We start from the raw sequence: 20,799 nt of genomic DNA, 5'->3' as shown, positions 1-20,799 counted from the left end.
GCCTTCTCTTCTGTTCAAAGGACCTCTCATTCATTATCGCAGTCATCTTTGCAGCATCTCTTTGAGCCCTGTGGATGGGACAGTGCTGTATCTTAATGGGTCACTCTAGAGAAACTGAGTAAAAATGTCGTTTATCTCCAGTAGGGTTCTCAGTAACTCAGATAAGGATGGGGATGAGAATGAATAGCCTTAGCTGGCTTTCAGAGCTAGGGCAGAAATGTGATTTCTCAAATTCGAGGAGAAAAAGGCCTAATTATTGAAACATTAGTTCCACTGAACATATTTACTCTGAGAATGGTCATCCTCAGTTTTCTATGCTGAGATGATGCAGCTGAAATACACAGGAATTCTCATACTTTGATTTTAGTCATTTTTTTTCTATTTTCATCTCATACTAAACCCTTTATCACAGCTGTTCATAGAGTACCTATTTATGACCGGAATTCCTTTTTTTGCTTGTTTATTTCTTCTGAATAACTTAGAGAACACTAAACTAACGGGTAAATAGCAAGAGGGGAATTTTGGAGAACTGAGTCTTGGAATAATTCCTCTTAGCTAATTCAGCTTAAGGTAAATGACCAGCCCCCATCTGGCCCCCAGAGGTCAGCTTTCCTTATTCCCTCTGGATTAACCTCTTAATAAGTCCAAAGAACACCCTCCTCTTCCTCTTCAAGCCATCCAGGTATCTTAAGGGGTGAATCTTACTCAGAAAAGTGATGCTGGTTGAACGTGCAGTTGGGGCCTGAGTTGGCAGCTGTGTGTATGTGTTCCTCCTTTTGGTGCAGGGACGGGGGACACCATGGTGGCTTGGGTTGAGCCCTAGTTCAGTTAGCAAATTAATTGGGTTTTTATTGCCAGCCACAGTCATTTAGAAGCCTCCGCAGTGGCTCTCTTCCTGCAAACCAAGTGTGTGTTGTGTCTGCTGTTGTCTGGACTTTATAAACACATGGAATACAAGAACACAGACAAGTCGGGAGGAGGTAGGATGAGCGCTGTGTACATTATACCGTCCAGTTTAGGTTATCATCCAGGTATAGAAATGGAGACCCAGTCCCCCGTAACTTCCAGTAACTGGCTTCTCCTTTCTTTTATCTCCGCCCTCTCCTTTTTTCTCTCTGCCTTCCCGCTGTCCCTGGACCTCCGGCGGGACCACCACAGCCTTGGATAAGCTCAGCACACAGCACCTGTACCACCCCACCCAGGTGGAGATCGTGCAGTCCAATGTGGTGTTCGACATCAGCAGTCTGATGCTCTACGGCACACAGGCGGTGCCCGTGCGGCTCAAGATCCTACTGGACCGTCTCTTCAGCGTCCTGAAGCAAGAGGAGGTGCTCCACATCCTGCATGGCCTGGGCTGGACGCTGCGCGACTACGTCCGGGGGTACATCCTTCAGGTAGGGGGAAGCGCCAGAGTGGTGTCTTGGGGCCAGCTGGAGGAGAGCTGGGGTAAGAGCCCTGGGCCAATCCTGCCCTCCCACCCCCCGCAGGCCCAGGCATGCATGCCCCATTCTGGTTAACGTGGTCCTTCCGGCAGGCTGGGCAGGGGATTGGAAAGCAGGAACTCTGTGCCAGCCAGCCAGCGCCCAGGCTCCGTGGTGAATGTTAGAAGGGAGATGGTGGCCTGTTGCTTAGGGTTGCTCTGTTCGCATTCTTCTGAATTCAGCTCCCTCTCCCTACAACATGGGCCTCCCAGCTTCCCTGAGTCTTCTGGAAGCCTCCTCTGAAAGAGAGGGCTCAGAGGTGGGTGATGGGTGTGCGGCAGTCTGAGACTGCTCTTCATCTGGGTTTAGCAGAGTTCGTTCTCACACTTAACCTGGTAGGTTTGGTACTTCCTTGGTGGTCTCTGCACCCTAACCATTTATTGCTTCTTCATGCAAATCAGAGGAAAAACTGTGTAACCTCTATAGTAAGCTCCCTGCCTTTGTAACCAGTAAACCCTCACATTCCAAAACCTGCAGACCTGGTTATAGACTTGGCCTTCACAGCAGCTGTTCCTCCAGCTTGAGCCCCTTCTTTGTGTCAAGGGCATCTCGGGTCTGGTAAGAGACTTTTCTGAGGGCCGGCAGCCTCCACTCCCCATACCCCTAGGCTTCTCGCCTTTTCTGTTTGTTTTTTTTTTTTAATTTTTATTTATTTATTTGTTTATTTATTTATTTTGCTGTATCTCCTAAGTCGTTATGCATTGTGTACTTTGCCTCTGAAATGTTTTTATGGCCATCTGTCTTCCTACTACCCTTGAAGGGTAAATGTTGAAAGCGGCATGTTGGGAGACCCCAGGATCCAAAAAGACCACACTGGATGATGAAGAGATACTCCCTCTTGCCAAAGGAGATCGCAATTGGAGAAGGTAGAATCTGAAGCAATGTTTTGAAATTTCTCATGGGGAATAATACCAGGAGAACTGACCCCTTCAAAAAAAAAAATGGTTTTGGCTCTGCCAGCCTTGTTGATCCCCCAAACCAGCCTGTGATGTGTGTAAGGCTGCCAGCTTGGTGTGTAATGAGTGAGGGTTGAGGGGGGTAGAATTTCGCCCTTGCTTTAACCTGGCATGAACACACACACACTCCTGTCGTTCTCCAGGTGTTAGCCAGGGCAAGTGAGCAGACCAGGGGTGCTATGTGGAAGTAAAGAAAGAGGGAAGGTAGGAGAAAGTAGGATCACCTGTCTGCTCCAATGACTACTTGGTTAGTGTAGAATCATTTTGTAGTGAGATGTCAACTTGGAAGGCACGGGGAATTTGGCCCTCAGAAGACGAGATGATGCTGATAATAGGAATAATTATACATTACGTTTTCAGTTTATAGAAGACTTTCACAAGCATTATCTCACTTGCCTCGGGATGGGGACATTTCACTGGGGTGAGTGGAGAGTTAAGTCCTGGGTGGTCAGGGGGCCCTGAGGGGACCCCGGGTCCAGGAGAAAGAGGCCAGAAAGAACGAGGCGTGGAAGCAGCCTCACAGTCCCTGCTCCTGCCAGCCCAGAGATGCACACTGTGCCATGTCTTTCTCTAGTGGCTTCCGCACAGGATTATTAATGTCCGTTTGGGGTGGATTTTACCCTACAGGAAGGAACAAGCCTCTTGCAGCGTTTTGAATGGAGCTGTCAGCTTGGCTAAGCAGTCTTTCCTTTATTAAAAAATTAGAGTCATATTCCCCAACCTGTTCCCGTTTTACTGCCTCCACTGTGATGCTTAGGTCTATCACCAGTGCTTTACTTTTGTTCTACGTGTCTGTTTTTGCCTAAGTTACGTGGACCCTACGTATGGCCTCTTTATGGAAGCACGTAGATACGTGCATGACTGTGATGATTCGCCATCATGACAACCCAGTGTACCATTGCATTTTGATGGCAATAAATACAGAGTCTGCTAGTTGTTCTGGGGTGTAATCCTATTGTTCTGCCTTGAACAGTGCCTGTTCTGTGTTTTACTTGAAATTACTACTCAGGTGTTAATTTTTTCTCAGTATTTCAACACAACCTCTAGGGGAGGCATAGAAAACATACTCCACATTTTGTTCTGTATGAGGGCCTCAGATTTAAAAATACGAATTACAAGAGAAATGAAATTTCAGAGGAAAATTCAACAAGGCCATTAACTAATATTTATAGTCTCTAATTTGGGGGTGAAGTACTACATAGAAGAAACACTTTCAATTATTGTGATTCTTAAATTATAGGTAATTTTCATTAATTTCATGGCAATTTTGACAAAGTCTCAAATTTAATATAATATTTTTTCTCAGAGTCTAAAATTGACTTTTTGAGAAAATTGTAGATGATTGTTACATTAGAGGAACACTGTGTTTAGTTTCTGTCTTGTTTTATTGGTAGGATTGATGTAATATGCATTTTATTTAAATGATGCTTTTTGTTATTCAGCATTTATCATCTACTTGTTTCTTGTGAAAACAATTCTCAGTTCAAGAAAAAAGCAAAAAGTTGAAGCACATAACGCTGTTACTTATGTAGTGAGACAGTGATCATTTCATTTAAAAAAAAATATGTAGGCTGTTTAGAAATAAACCTTTTTTCTCTCAAGCCATGTTGTTTGATTATTGGCCAGTATTTTTAAAATTATATATAGTAATGATGAGGTATGCTCAGAAGACTTTGAATATAATTACATGTAACATACTTGAGCAGGTAGACTGTAAAATGTGCATCCAAACGTTGTGGAAACCTATAATGCACTATTAGTGTACAAGTCATTTTATCTGGCTAAAACTCAATTGTCTTGTAGCCCTCAAGGCATCAATTTTAGCATTATTGCTCTCAACAACAGTATATTGAATATTATGTCAGTTAAAGGAGAATAATTATCAAGGCAAGTTAGGGTGGCTGTTAGTCTTACCACATATTGACTTGGTTAGCAGTTGGCTATAGATTGTGTTGCTGGGCAAATGAAGATGTACTGTAAGTTGAACTGGTAAAGCCAGGATATTAATTTAACTCTCTCTGGGTCCAAACCTACATCCCTCATGTATAAACACAGCCACTTCTGGTTTTAGAAATACTTTTGAATGGGTAAAAATTATCTATCGCAGTATCTGATCTTATTTTGAATTTTTGGATGTGGGGGAAGGAGGGGCTGGCTGTTCGAAACTATCCTTTGCAAGCATGTTTGAAGAGGTTATTAAAAGAGGGAGATGATAGTGGTGCCACAGATTTATTTTAAAAAGACTGGCAATTTTTTTAAGAATCCTGTGCTGTTTCTGTAAAATTGCTTTTTACTTATATGATTATCTGTGTGATTCATAAGCTAACCAGCAGGCTGTAAACTGCAGAGCATGACGTGGATTACAGTGAGTTAAGAATCCAGGTAGTATCTTAAAGGTGAAGAACCCAGTATTCTCCAGTGTACCAATTAAAGTGTTCATTCAGAAAGTGCCGGAAAAGTGAAGCAAATTTCAGGCATTTTCCCACACAACAGAAAAAGGAAGAAACAGGCAATCTGATCCTAAAAAAGCAACATGAGGTATTCTTTTTTCTCCTGCTGCTGAAGAGTCATTCTTATTTCAAGTCTATATCTCATGGTAGATCTATTGACAAGGGCTAAAAGCAGTATCCTGTTCTTTCCCCATTTTCCCTGACTATGACCCAGGAAGTAAGAATATGGGTGATTATCGCTGTTGAATTTAATCATTTAAAAATCAGGTGTTCACACAGTCTCTTTCGCAGTTTGAACATGTAACTGACTTGCCTGGGCTCATTCGCCAGCCCATGTGTGGAAATCTCCTCCTTTGCAAAATGAGTCCTGCCAGGATTCAGGGAGCCATATCAGATACTCCAAATAATTAGCTGAGGTGTCAGCAGCCTGGTGAGAGAACAAGCAGTGATGCCCATTTCAAGTCACCTGTGTCTTGAAACAATCAGAACTAACAGAACAATCAACCCTCTAGGAGAACGTTTCCTTGACTGTCTGGGCCCATTGTTCTTGGAGGTCCAACTTAAACACTGGGAGGACCTCCACTCTGGAACCTTTCCTTAGAGCCTTATGATAGTTCATTTCAGTCACTCAGTCGTTTCCGACTCTTTGTGACCCTGAGACTGCAGCATGCCAGGCCTCCCTGTCCATCACCAACTCCCGGAGTTTACTCAAATCCATGTCCATTGAGTCGGTGATGCCATCCAGCCATCTCATCTTGTGTCGTCTCCTTCTCCTCCCACCTTCAATCTTTCCCAGCATCAGGGTCTTTTTAAGTGAGTCAGCTCTTCGCATCAGGTGGCCAAAGGATTGGAGTTTCAGCTTCAGCTCAGTCCTTCACAATGAATATTCAGGACTGATTTCCTTTAGGATGAACTGGTTGGATCTCCTTGAAGTCCAAGGGACTCTCAAGAGTCTTCTGCAACACCACAGTTCAAAAGCATCAATTCTTCGGCACTCAGCTTTCTTTATAGTCCAACTCTCACATCCATACATGACCACTGGAAAATCATAGCTTTGACTAGACGGACATTTGTTGGCAAAGTAATGTCTCTGCTTTTGAATATGATGTCTAGATTGGTCATAACTTTTCTTCCAAGGAGCAAGGGTCTTTTAATTTCATGGCTGCAGTCACCATCTGCAGTGATTTTGGAGCCCAAAATAATAAAGTCTGACACTCTTTCCACTGTTTCCCCATCTATTTGCCACGAAGAGATGGGACCAGATGTCATGATCTTAATTTTCTGAATGTTGAGTTTTAAGCCAACTTTTTCACTCTCCTGTCTCACTTCCATCAAGAGGCTCTGTAGTTCTTTGCTTTCTGCCGTAAGAGTGGTGTCATCTTCATATCTGAGGCTATTGATATTTCTCCCAGCAGCCTTGATTCCAGGCTTTGTGATAACGTTAGCATAAGGCTCTGAGAAGTTCTAGAGCAAGTGATTTGCAAGGTTAGATAAGTAACTTCCACTAACCTTGCTTACTTCATAGCTTCTTTCTGTGAAGCTCATCAGAAATCTTCCATTCCTGAACACACTCAATTCTTCTTCATCCTGGGAACCCTGCACACGTGGGTTGTCCTGCCTGGACTCTTTTACTCATTAGTTGTCCACCAGAGTCCCACTTTTTCACAGAGACCTTATTCAGTCCGGCTTAACCCATGTAGGTCTTTTCTCACATGGTTGTCTCTCAGAATTCTGTATCCCTCAAGCTCTAATACAATTTGAAATAAATCAAGTCAACTGTTAAAATGTTTTTTCCTGGCTTCGTCACTCAGAAATGCCATGAAGCCAGGGTACTCAGTACATACTTGTTAAATGAATGGGTAAAAAATTCTGCTTCACTTGACATAACTTGATATTTCAGTATGGAACCCGTGGCATATCTGATGACTTCACTTGGTCCAGTGGCCCTTCATCTTTCTTTAGGTGTCCTGGGGACCAAAGGCTGTAATAGCAGCTGAGCTACTGAGGGCAGGAAAAAGAGAAACAGAAGCTCCACCCCCCAGCTAGCGGTCTATGTAGCGTAAGTGTTTTGTGGTATCTGTGTGGTAGGCAACATCAATATTAAGCAAACACTTGGATTTAAACAGCCCTTTTGTGGAGCAAGTTCACATACATTTGCTCTTTGAATCCTCTCTGTCATACCACCCTCTTGTAGGAATTGCCAGTGAATTAACTTTTGTAGTTGTTGAAGCTCAAAGAGGTCAAGTGACTTTTCCTTGATCATAGAAATTGTTAATTAGCAAAACTTCCAGAAAATTAAGAACCACTTACCTCTTGTTCATCACTGTAAGCTGCCTCCCAGCCTGGCACGTAATAGTGCTTGCTAAATACTGGATGGAGAAAGTTTTGAAATCTGATTCCAATGTGAGTCTCTGACTCTGTGAGCAGTAAGACTATCAAGCTGTGATATGTGACTGTCTTGTAGATCAGTGATGTGGTTTGGGGAGCATAGAAGGCTAGAGAAATATTCAGTAGCAAAATTATGTGAAATTGGTTCCTATTTTGGGTTCCTTTTCTTGCCTGTTTCCTGATATTCCACCTGTATCAGCTTCCCTTTGTTTTCTGATTTCCATGACCCAAATTTTCCCTCTAGATCTAATGCTTAATAATGCTTCATTATCAATGCTCATCTTTGACTAACCTTTCCAAGGATACATGCCTTTTGTAATTGAGTGTAAAAAACTGAAGGTTTTATACCTAGTTAGTAAGATTTCAACTATATCATGTGCCAAGAGTGGAGCAGAGACGAAGTAACTTTTTCCTGGTCCATAAAAGGATATCAGGTTGGATGGTAAAGGAGGAACTGGGTGCTGGGTAAGAAGATTGGGCCAAAGTCTTGGTCCTGCCACCGATTATTTATGTGAACATGGAAAATGTGCCATTCTGAGCCATGGTTTCTTCATCTCTAAGTTGAGATAACCCTTTATACCTTTCTTGCTTTTTGGATGGTGAAATGATGAAATAATGTGGATAAAATAATGTTGTAACTCTAGTTCCAGCTGGTACTTTCATTTACATCTGTACATAGAGTTGGGTCTCTATAGTTACAGCAGGACAGTGTCCATTCCAGGCTCAGCATGTTTCTCAAACATGTTGAGATGCTAGATGTCAGATGTAGATGTCAGATGCTTAGTAAAAGATAGGAAGTACGTTTTAGCCATTAGTTAATATCACTAGGATAAATGCTAGTTCTTATTGGACTGTAAGGAGATCCAACCAGTCCATTCTAAAGATCAGTCCTGGGTGTTCTTTGGAAGGAATGATGCTAAAGCTGAAACTCCAGTACTCTGGCCACCTCATGCGAAGAGTTGACTCATTGGAAAAGACTCTGATGCTGGGAGGGATTGGGGGCAGGAGGAGAAGAGGACAACAGAGGATGAGATGGCTGGGTGGCATCACCAACTTGATGGACATGAGTTTGAGTGAACTCCGGGAGATGGTGATGGACAGGGAGGCCTGGCGTGCTACGATTCATGGGATCACAAAGAGTCAGACACGACTGAGCGACTGAACTGAACTGATAGTAAATAAACTGTAAAATCCTAGTGGGCTAACACAGTAGGAATTTCTTTCTCCTTCTCAGCCAATGTCTCAGCCAATGTGTGGTGAGTTCTTTCCTCCCTGGGGTGATTTGAGGGCTAACTTAGCCATTCTGGTGGCTTGGATGGTAAAGAATCTGCCTGCAGTGCTGGAGATGGGGGTTCCATCCCTGGGTCTGAGAGATTCCCTTGGAGGAGGGAATGGCAACCAACTCCAGCATTCTTGCCTAGAGAATTCCATGGACAGAGGAGCCTGGTGGGCTACAGTCCATGGGGTCACAGAGAGTTAGACACGACTGACTAACACTTTCCCTTTTTTTTTCTTAGGGCTTCTGCCATTTTATGGCTCTGCCTCTCTGTGGGACTACAGCTTCCTCTTCCTGATGGCAGACCCTAGAGAGTTTGGGTGGAGGGGCGGTGGGGAAGGTTTTCATGGACCAGGCCTGAAAGTAGGTCACTTGGCTCCACATGTCTCTAATGAGAGCTTACGTCTGATTAGGGCCATGTGACTGGGGGTGGGGGTGGGGGCTGGGACACTAGTCCTGCCCAGCAGTCGCTCCCAGTGGTGCCTCTGCCCCTGCAGAATGCCCACAGGTCAGTGCCCCTCTCACATGTGGTGCAGCAACCCACATTCTGCCTGCTTTTTAAACAGGCCAGGAAACTTTGGGCAAAGATGAGTGTAGTTAAGGCAAATGTGTGAGTTTGAATCCTGGATCCAGTTCTTACTAGGTGTGTGAAAATAGAGCCTCAGACTGGGCTCCCTCACCTGTGAAGCAGGGATACTCACCACCTCATGGGTTTATTGTGAGGATAACCTAAGATGATGCACACACAGCATTTAGTCATGCTGCTTGCTAACTGTCCATGAATGTTAACTGTTAACATGATGATGAGAAAGATGGTGACATCGGCTGCTCTAGACTGTTGCCAGCCTGACCATTTTAGAGCTGTGTGTATAAAGCAGATTTAAATCCTGAATATTTTGCGTTCTACCATGACTCTTAGAACAGGGTGTCTTCCCAGCCAGTCAGGTGAAAAGGTAGATGCTATTCAATTGTAGATAAATAGTACATACATACCTGTGCATATACATACGTACACACAAACTTGCATGTATTTATGTCCATGGTACATGTGTGCTTACAAGTAAGAGACAGGAGAGGATCGTGACAAAGATTTTGGACTTTGGAGTGAAACAGACATGGGTATGAACCTTGGTTTACCTCCTGATAGCTCTGTTACCTAAGACAGATTATTTAACATACTTGTATCTTAGTGTCTTCATCTATAACGGTTGATGAAATGATATATATAAAGTCCTTAATGCAATAAGTAGACCACAGCACTCTTATTAACCATTACTACACTGTGTGTGTATATACATGTGAGCTTTTTTTGAATAATGACTTATTCCATTTATGACTATTATTTTATTACCTTTGCATTTCTCTATTTCATCAACGCTTTGAATACCCTTCTAAGCACCTGGCACAGAATGAATGAGTACTTGATGAATTTATTTAAATGGTTCGAGTCTCTGGGCTTTCACTCCATTGCATGAAGTAAAATTTACTTAAAATAGGCACCCTTTTTAATGGCTGTTATCTGACCTGAGAGATTTCTGAGGAAATTTCTGAAACAGAAAGAAAATGGATCTAGGCATACATTCATTTAGATAGCCCTTCAAATAGCCAGTTGTATTGATAAATTACTCTGTGCTGAGTACACAAGAAAAGATCTCTCAGGAAGCCTTCGTTCACATGGAAGAAACATCTTTTAATAAATCATAGGCATTAAGCTCAAAGCTATAAGAATGTACAGATAGGAGGGATTATTTGACTTCAACTAAAGATCGGATTATCACCACCATCATGTAAGGGGTCTTTGCATCATTTCCACAATATGTGAATTTTTCAGGCAAGAAGGATTGCAGGTGTGAATGGTCAAGATCCCCCCTGTCCTTGGCAAGGATATCCAAAAGTAGATGGTTCAGGACAGTGTACTATATTTATAGTGTCTGATTTCCCAACTGCTTGGACTATTCTACAGACATTATCCCAGCAATCCTCCTAACCTCCCTATTAGAGAGAGAGTTTCAGAGACTATTATCCCTGGTTCTAAAGTTATCGTGGCTAAAGTCCTCTCAGGCAGGGTCAGAGCTGGAAAAGGAATACAGGGATTTTTGAAACCCTGGCCAAAGCTCTTAACTATTTGAACAGCAATGAAAATAAACACCTTATATCCAAGGACATAGCTTGATGTTTTGTACTCAGAGCTAAAATAAAAATATTCCTCCCTTTACCCTTGCAAAGTAGAAATACATAGCTCACCAAATTCTAAAGTGGAATGCAGCAACTACCAGAAGAGGATTTGTATCCATGGGAGGTGGAGGGAGGGTTTGTGTATTGCACAAAAGGAGCAGAAATGAGCCCAGATCTCACTGGCTATTTGCCATGGTAAGAACCAATTCAGATTTACTTGAAACTGATATTCTCTGTGATGGCATCAGTTAAACCCTATGATCTCCAGAACAACATTCTTACATGCTCCGTGTTGAATCTAAAGTGGAAAGTTGTTGGGTTTTCTTAAAATAGAATGCATGTAAGAATTAAAGATTTTAAAATTTAAAAAATAAAAAACTAAAAAAAAAAAAAAGATTAAGGAACAATAAAATGGATAGTCTAGCATACACTCACCAGGTAAAGAAATAGAAAATGAAAAAAAAAAAAAAAGAAAGAAAATGTAGTCTGAGCTTTGAGTCCAGACCTCAGTTCTACAACTAATTAGTTCTCTAGTCTTGCAGAAAGGAAGTAATTTCTGTAAGCCTCATTTTCCTGATGATACCTTCATGATGGAGTTTTGAGGATAAAAGGTAGTAGTTTGTTAAATTCATCTCCTCCAGGGGATCTTCCTGACCCAGGGATGAAACCCATGCTGTTATGTCTCCTACACTGGGGCGGGTCCTTTACCACTAGCGCCACCTGGGACACCCCAGTGCTCAGTATGCTGTGCTGTGCTTAGTGGCCCAGTCGTGTCTGACTTTGTGTGACCCTGTGGACTGTAGCCTGCCGGGCTTCTCTGTCCATGGGGATTCTCTAGGCAAGAATATTGAACTGGGTTGCCTAGGTCCTCCTCCAGCTTTCTTCCCAACCCAGGGATCGAGCCCAGGTCTCCCACATTGCAGGCATTTCTTTACCATCTGAGTCACCAGGGAAGCCCAAGATCACTGGAATGGGTAGCTTATCCCTTCTCGAGGGGATCTTCCCGGCCCAGGAATCGAACCGGAGTCTCTTGCATTGCAGGTGGCTTCTTAACCAGCTGAGATATCAGGGAAGCCCCAATGCTCAAGATGGTACGTGTTTATTCCTTAAGGCAAGCAGTTTTCCAATTCCACGCCCACCAAAACTCCCTAAGTTCCTAGAGCATCAGAGCTTGGTCATTCTTCAACATGTCCGTGTATTTTCTTTGAGCTGCAGTGTCCTCTAATGTTTCTCTCAATCTGACAGAAGGGGCTGGTGGAGAATGAGAGGGGCTCGCACAGGAACTGAGCTCTATCATGACTATAGCAGAAGTCGTGGGCAGGTTCTCAAGACCCGATTGTAGACTTCCATTTGTTTCTTTGGAGTGACCTACATTTCAGATGCTCATACATGAGATCACAAAGAGCTATGAAAAATAGAAAATAAGATGAGGATCTGTGCAGGTTTCTGGAAGCTTTTGTTATATCTGTGCAGATGGGACAAACAAAAATAAAGATATACTTATTTGATTCGTGTATGATAGCTGTGGAGGTATTGCCAGCAGCAGCTGGAAAGTAGAATGTGGGCCAATACATTTGCTAGCAGAATTAAAGTGGCCACTGCCAAATTAAATTACTCTAGGAAGACCTGCTGAAAGAGGAGATTCTTCAGAAAGAAGAGAGATATTGTTACCTAGTAGAAGGGATGGAACAAACCTTTTTCCATGCAGGAAGAGTGCTGTGTTGTAGAGAACTGTGAGAGAGCTCTGTTGAGCTGAGGTGTTGGTGAGTGTGGTTAGACCAAGCCTGGACCTGTTGATCGGAAGCTCTTTTTCATTCACCTGGTGTTTACACCCCCTTCCGTTTCTAAGGGGAGTGACTGGTGATTCTGTTGGTTCACAAACCTGACATTTGTTGCTAATAACCCTCCAATCTTAAAAGGTGGATCACTGACTAGCAGCTTCCAAAACAGTTGTTTTAGAAACTCCCCACTGAGGTCCTGTTGCTACTGAAGAAGTATTATCATTTGTTGGTGGCAACTCCGTGACCTCTTGTTCCCGCCTCCCCTGCCCCCTCTCTCTGTTTCTTGGTCAAGGTAGACCTGGAACAAGGGACTTGCAGTGTGTAGTTCTGCGTTTCAATAGTGCAGTGCTTTGCATGGCCACAATAGACCACATTACATAAGACCCCAAATTAAGAAAAGGGGATATTGACTGGCACGCATTTACTGTCCAGAGCTCGTCTGCAATTTACTGTGTATTTCTCACCTCTAGTCCCCAGAAAAGCATTTTTCTAGAGACTCTGAGAACTGAAGGTCCTGTCTGTAAGGAGAGGTTTCCTTGTTCTCGTGTAATTTTCTCTCTTTAACAAAGCCATAATAATAGTGTCAGAGGCAGCTTTCTAGTTAGTATGAGTAATGTGGTTACTGTATTTTCTATTTTTATTTTAATATGTTTTTCCTGCTGTGGATTTATTTTTTTCATTTTTGGTTTTAAAAATAGCAGTTGAGTAAATGTGGTATTTCGAGACTGGTGCTCAGTGCGTGCTCTTTGGGAGGCAGTTCTGAAGGAATACTGTCTACAACAGGCAGTTTTTCCCCCAGATCCTTAGTTGAATAAGTAGGAGAATGTTTGGAGTACAGACCACTGAAGATATTGGCTTACGGTCAGGTTAGGCCAGGCTTCAGAGACCTTGACATTTAAACCATGGAGTATCTATTCCAGAGGTTCTTGCCTCTAGAGTATCCATCAGTATTAAGCCTGTTTATTTTATGGTGTGTTGATAAGACACAGAATTAGGTAGCTGGGGATGCTCCTTAAACTGGTTCATTCATTTGCTCCTTTTTAAAGTATGCACACAGGTTTAGAATTTTAAATTAACAACAAAGCACTCTTAAATTCCCCTTGAAAGAGTAATTAAGAGCTCCTTGTCTCTATGTCCTGCCGTCTCTGCCAGAATAAGAGTTCACGCTGAGTATATTCCATTGAGTCAGCCATCATTCCATCACCGGCAGGAATCGCTTTTCCACGTATTGACATGTGAGGGAATGTCGGCTTGCAGTAGCCATGGGTTTGTGCCAGATTGCGAGATCCATAGGGGCAGAGCTGGGAGCTTTTCAATTCTGAATCAGAGATCCAATTCATAATAGCTGAGCCAGGGAAACCGGGTTGAATCTGTGGCCAAAACCACGGCAAAAAAACTCCTTTTTTCCCCTTTCCCTTTTTGCAGTGCTTTATTGCTTTAAAATATGAGCGCCTCTGTCCATTGATTCTCCGGTGACTTTACATTGGATTCAAATTGTGGTCTCTTAGGTGAAAAGGTCAGTGTTTTATTCATGCAGCCCCACATCGGTGGAGATTAACTGAGAAGCAGTACGAGACATTTGGATCCTGCCAGACCTAGGGCACCTGAAAGAAGTTTCTTTCTTTTCTCCCCAGCTTTCATTCTGCCTGCTACAGAAGAGGATGGCCCTGTCTTCTGGGAGTGGGGGAGGGTTTTGATTGGCTGTGTTAACTGCCTCAAATCCCTGGCCATAGGGTGAGTGAGAACCCCTGAGAATCAAACATGTCATCCATGTGGCATCACCTGATTTAGTGCTTTTCCTCAAGTCTGAGGTGTCTCCAGGGGCCTTTTTCTCCCTTGCAGCACTGATCTTTCAATGAGGTGCTAGTGTCGGTCCTGAGCAATAACAAGGGAAAACCATGAAGTGTGAACAGCTCTTATTAGGGGGGTAAATGTCATTAACGGCTTTGTAGCCTTCTCTGCAATCTGAATGCTCTTGTCAAGAGACTGACTTACTGAAGCCTCCTGTAAAATCGTATACATGGAATTTAAGAGGCTGAAGTTTCACATTTTAATTAAGCAACGTCATTAGCTTCCTTTGCTTATGCATTTTTGTAGTCAGTTAAGCTTGTGTCTGGACAACCCTCTCCAATAAGGCTTTTGAAAATGCACCCACAAAAATTGTTTTAAAAATTAAAGAAACACTTGATTTACTTTAAATCAAAGTTTTAGGTAATTCTTGGTATTTGTTGGGAGTAGATGCTTCTCTCTGTTTTAATTTTTTGGAAACTCATGCATTAATGTACCTGATCATAATATGCATGTTTTCATGTATGGTGTGAGAAATATTGGCATTTTAATTTGATGAGTAGGTCAGCTGGATTAATAAAAAATCTTGAAGCATATAGTGTTTAAACAATGATTTTATTATTTTCAATACTTAAATAGGAATCTCCAACCATGAAGTCCTCTTATGTAAAAGTCTAGTATTTTCCTGAAACTAAAATTTTTATAAGCAAAGTTTGCTTCTGTGAACCACTTCTGCAAGTTTGAGAACTTAAGATTATTTTTTTGTTGCTTTGAATTGTATCTTTGAGTTATAAGAGAAAAACATGTTGAATAGTAGTATGGTAGGAAGGTCACATACAGAAGGAAAATTATCTCTTTTACTATGGCTACTAATTTTTAATACAGAAAAATTAATTAATACATCTGGCTAAAACTGTGGGTAAGTAAATCCAGAAAATTTATAGGGAAGTTGGGGGTGGAAAATGGAAATTAATTAAACAGTTGTTGTTCAGTCACTAAGTCGTGTCTGACTCTTTTGTGACCCCATGGGCTGTAGCCCACCAGGCTTCTCTGTCCATGGGATTTCCCAGGCAAGAATACTGGAATGGGTTGCCATTTTCTTCTCCAGGGGCTCTTCCCAACCTAGAGATTGAGCTAGCATCTCCTACATTGGCAAGCGGATTGTTTACCAGTGAGCCACCACTCATTTAAGGTATATAGTATAATGTGTCCTCTTTACTTAGTGTGTACTTTGTTTCAAATTTGATCCACCATCCCTATTTAAACATTTCACTAGGTGGCAATTTTCCTTTATGTTGGGTGTGTTTCCTTCTGTTTTTCTATTTTGAGGGTTCAGGAAAATATATTCATTGAACAAATACTTACTTGAGTGGTGGCTAGTTTCAAGTGGTGAAGAGAGAGGCACCGTGACCCTCTGTTAAAGCTCTCAGTTTAGTGGAGATTGGGGTTCCGATGAAAGGAAAGCAGATGCCATTAATGTACCTTTTCTAATGTACATATATGCATGACCTGCAATCAGTACAATAATGAGTTTTATGTAAATAGACTCTTTGGACATATTTCCGACTTAACCTGAAAAGTTAATGCTTTAAAGGATTTTAAACATTTCCTAGCTGTCTTGCTTGTGCTGTTAAACTCTGCAACTAATAACTGACTAAACCAAACTAACAACCCAGCCCCTACTTTTCTGAATTAAAAACATTTAGTTTGAATGAATGAAGTTATGCTCTCAGAAAACTCGCCTGCTTATTAGATCACAGAAGTTAAGTAGCAAAGATGCATTTCCTTCCAACTCCTTAACTCAAAAGTGTTTGGACGAGTTAATAAAAACTTATTTTTAGAATTCCCCTTTCCTGAGAATCCAAAGATGATCATTCAAAGCCCTATTAGGATCATTTTGCAAAAGCTACCCAGAAAGTCACTCACTTAGAACCAGAAAATCTCCAAGGAATTACTTTTGCCAACACCACTTGGGGAGTAAGTGGGCCAGTTAAAATTTGATGTTCTATATTAAAGTATGTTGTCTATTAAAATAAGGAACATCAAATTTGAAATTAGTCTCTATTCCGTTTGTTAGTTTCCTTTATAGAATTTTAGTTCATCTGACTGCTTACTTGATAAATTTCGTATATAGTTAAGATGTTTATATATATATATATATAATTAAGGTGGTTATAGTCTGGTGCCAATAGTTCCTTCTTGTGGAAAGTAGTCTCATGTACAGTTGCGCAATAACGAGGGTCCATCTGACCATACCATCTGCTTTGTCCTCTCTTTTCTCTTTTGCACCTTACACTTGGATCCAGGCTATTAGTATAAATTATGATTTCCATGGTTCACATTTTAGGTTGACTGTGACAAAGAGATGTCTGGAGTATCAAGATTATCAAAAGATGTTCAGTAAAATCTCTTCTTAAGTGTTTTTCAAGGCACCAGGTGGAAGGAAGCTTTCCTGTGTTATGTTTCCCATATGGAAAAGTGTCTAGGACCTGAAAGGGGAACACCCTTAAAAGGGGAATACTCCTTACAAAGGAACTTTATAAAGAGTGCTCTAATATAGCGTTTTCATGTGTGATTTATTCACTTGGGCAGATTGCTTTGAAGGCCCAAACAGCATCTTGGATATAAGTTCCCAGACCTGAAAAGTGTCTGATAGGTTAAATTTCATGAACTTTTTAGATTTGCTTATGCCACAGGTCAAGTATGTCTTGCTTATGAGTCTGGTTGCCATTTATTTTAGTCAAGGTTTGACTTTTGCTCAAAACGTTAGATTGGGTTTCTCCATGAAAGATAAGTGTACCTTCTCTTTCACGTTATTTTATATTAACAGAAAGTCAAGATGGTAGAATTTAAATGTCAGCATTATATGTTGACAATAGGAAAATGTTATTTGTCTATGGTGTTCTTTTTCATTTTTTGAGAAACAGATCCTATAATCAGTTTCACTTAGTAAATATTATCTGAATGTTGAAGAGGGCTTTGAAGATTATGGTTCTTTTGTTGTTACTCACTTACTTACAGCAATACTTGTGGAAGAAAACTGTGCAGATATTAACTATAAGAACACTTTATGAAGTTTTGCAAATAATATTTCTACAGTATTTTAAGTGGGATGGAAGGAGACTGAATGTACTTATGCATTGCATAACATCAGACTTTCATAGAAAATATCAAGGTAGACCTTTTAGTCATTGCATATGTATTCTTTTGGAAATGACATTCACAGAATTAGAGCAAATTTTCCTCCAGGGCAAACATGTGAGTGGTGTATCCATCGTCCCTTATCTGGAGTAGGTAGTTGAAAACCTAAGTAATTATGTGACGTCTAGAACCTCTAAACATGTTTCAGGAGTACTTTTCTGCTTAGGATGAGCTCTGCAAGATGCCATGTAATTTTCACTTTGTAGTTCATGTTTGTGTGCCGCATAGTTTGTGAGATTGGGAGATGCTAATAGGTTAAGTGTCATGCTTGAAATATTTAGTTTAGAAACAAATAATATATTAAATAGAGGAAGTTCCCTCTGTAAAGCTGAACTAACCTTGAGGGACATGAAAACCAGTGTGTAAAACAGACAGGCAATATAAACAGATTAAAAACTGCTTTTGTTAATAAAAATTTAGTTGAAGACAGAACCCAAACTTTGGCTTCAAAAATGTTTCCAAATTTTTCTCTTATTTCATTCCCAAATAAATCTTTAGGGGAAAGAATAAAAATGTGAAGATTCATCTCTTCATTTGAACTAGAATATTAGCTTGAGTTAGAATTCTGTGAAGTATTTATGGAATAAAAATAGAGAGCTTTATTAATGTTACTGTTTCTGTGGACAGGGCTTAAAAACAAGACTCTGAGAGAAAGAGAATATTTTTTTTTCTCCATGTCAAATAGGCTATGCAATTCATGATTATGAAAAGAAAGGAACACAAAGGCAAAAGTTTGTTTGCATGAGTTTTAAATTATGAGGCCCAAAACACTGATTGAAATATAATAAAAATTCACATACTCATTAATGTTTTCTTTTAAGACTTTCTGCAGAAAAGCAATTGCCAGACTTCACAATGGGAAAGTTTACCATGGATATTTTAGATGGCCTGTATAAACATCCACATTTTATACTTTCACACAATGTTACATGCCTTTAATGAAGTCAGTGAAATAATGGAATTGTGGAGAAGAATATTGGGAGAGTTTTGAAAAAGTAGAATGGAACCAGAGTACCAAGGGTGTTGATCAGCAGATGAAAGTGTTTCGTTTCATTGGTTTCATTGATTCTTGTTAAGTAAGTTATGAGTTATATTAGTTAGCCACTGCTGCATAACACACCACCCCAAACTTGGTGGCTTAAAACAACCTCTATGTTATTGTTGTTCACAAGAGTGTGGGTCACCTGGAAAATTCTGCAGTGAACTGGTACATTGACAGGATGGAGGGAGTAGTGGGTTGGTTGGTGTTGGGTGGCCTCATCTACACATCTAGCTGTTGGGTTGGTACTGGCTGGCTGTTGGGACATGGAGGTGGTAATTGGTTGTAGTATAACTCATCCTTGAGCCAGTGAGCCTGGTCTTATTCATATGCAGATAGTTACAGAGTGCTGAAGAGCTGTAGGAGAAGGCAAGTGCACATGTGTAAATGCTTCTAAAATGTCTCTTCTAGCCTTATATTTTTTAGTACCCCATTGGCCACAGCAAGTCACATGGCAAAGCCTAGGGCCAGAATAGGAGGTGATTACTTTGAGACATGTGCAGAAGGAAGCCTGAACCACATACACTGCAATAATTGATCACCAGACTGGTGCCTTAGGCAGCCTCATTTCGTAGTGGTATCTATGTAGAACTAAGGAGTGGGGAACCCTGAGCCAGACTCTCTAGTTGGAAGCTGTCACAGTAGTTCAAGTAGAAATAACCCTGGCATTAGGGTGGTGGCAGAGAGAGTAAACAGGAGGATTAGATAAAACTACTTGCTGACTGAATTTGGTAGGCGAAGGGGAGAAGGTGCTCCTCGATTGATTCCAGGCTTTGAGGTTGAGTATATGGGAATCTGAGGAACCAGTGAGATTTTGGACCTAACTATGTGTGCAGTGAGCATAGGACATCTGTGTAGCTTCTTAAACAATTCCCCCTCCTTTGTCCAGAAACATTAATATGAAATGAGACTGTGTCTTTGAAATTCCTGTTTTTTACATCTATTGCTTTAAAAGTCATGACCTAGTTGCAGTGACTTCTTGACCCTAATCCTTGTGAAGATGATTAAGTAACTAGAAGTATTTCATCTCTTTTAAAAACATGTGGACAACTTCACTGTAAGCAAAATGTTTCAAAGTTTGGATTTCCTAGTTTCATCTCTCAGAGTTTAACATCTGCCTAGGATTTTTGAGAATTTAGTTTTATACGTATGTCTTCGAGAATATTTTTATATTTGAAAGTATGTCAGTTTTGATGAAAAGTAAAAATTTGGTAATATATTCCTTTCTGAAGCATTTTATGCTCCCAGTTTCAGAGCCAGAGCATGAAAGTTTTGCATCTTTTTTAATCATTCCGTTCATAATCTGGGATTTAACTCCTCCATAATGTAATTTATTTTTTAGAAATCGTGTCTAGATTATTTGTGAAAATATATACAGGCCATCCTCCTGTTAAATGAATAGAAAATTAATTCAGCCATGGTTGAACAGCCATTTTTGTTGTTGTTGTTGTTAAGGGCATGTGATTTACCTACAAAAGAAAATAATAAGAGGGACTTGGAAAAAGGCAACTTAGTGCATGGTTTTCTTCTGAAAGAGAAATATGGAATTTATCATTTAAATTAAGACTAGTTTATATAAACTTATATAATGAATGAAAAAATATATTTCAATTTTATAGTATAGTCAGTTAAAAAAGGGGATATGGAAAGAGAAAATAATGGAAAGAGAGATAGGCAGATTTTTTAAAATGATCTTCTCAATTTTTTTTTTTTAACAAAGCAGTGTGGTTTTACAACTGTAGGTATAAATTGAATTGAATTAGGTGGCATAGTTAGATGTTCCATTCTTGCATTACTCTTGTGTGATTCTTTTATTCATGATCATCTCAATTCCTGTGAAGCTAAAACAGGAAGACTTCCAAAATCTTAGATCAAGGAAGAAATATTTTTTCCTAACTCAGAGTGGATTGCCCTGCCAGCCACTAAGCTGATAAATAGAGTAACAAGAACTTGTTCATTGGCTCTTGGGGTTCAGAGCACTTGAAGCTTACAAAAGGATTTCACTTGTACTGATTGACTTAGCATGGAGATCTGTTGAGATCTAATAGAGCAAGTATTATTAATTTTGCTTTACATGTTATTAAACTAGAACTTAGAGCTGGTGATAGTGAAAAACTTAACAGTATTCAAAACTGAGTACTCAAATTTAGATATTCTGGTATCACATCTAGGGTTCTTTACATTGTGTACTGTTTATCTTTAAATAAGAATTATTTATTCAGTATACAGCTAAAAATTTAAAAAGCACTTACATAATTATTGAT

At 40.6% G+C, this 20,799-nt stretch overlaps 1 protein-coding gene across 15 annotated transcripts in view; it reads left to right on the top strand.

Moving 5' to 3' along the window:
- Window positions 1–20,799, top strand: part of BNC2 (basonuclin zinc finger protein 2) — a 485,878-nt gene that overhangs the window by 338,089 nt on the left and 126,990 nt on the right. For all 15 annotated transcript variants that reach the window (XM_042243470.2, XM_060409514.1, XM_042243469.2 and 12 more), the window contains one exon: window positions 1,159–1,394. In XM_042243470.2, coding sequence (XP_042099404.1) covers window positions 1,159–1,394 — 236 coding nt within the window. The remainder of the gene's footprint in view (window positions 1–1,158; window positions 1,395–20,799) is intronic.

Source organism: Ovis aries, chromosome 2 (genome assembly GCF_016772045.2).
Source record: "Ovis aries strain OAR_USU_Benz2616 breed Rambouillet chromosome 2, ARS-UI_Ramb_v3.0, whole genome shotgun sequence".
NCBI classification, from domain to species: Eukaryota; Metazoa; Chordata; class Mammalia; order Artiodactyla; family Bovidae; genus Ovis; species Ovis aries.
This window is presented reverse-complemented; position numbering and strand designations above follow the sequence as displayed.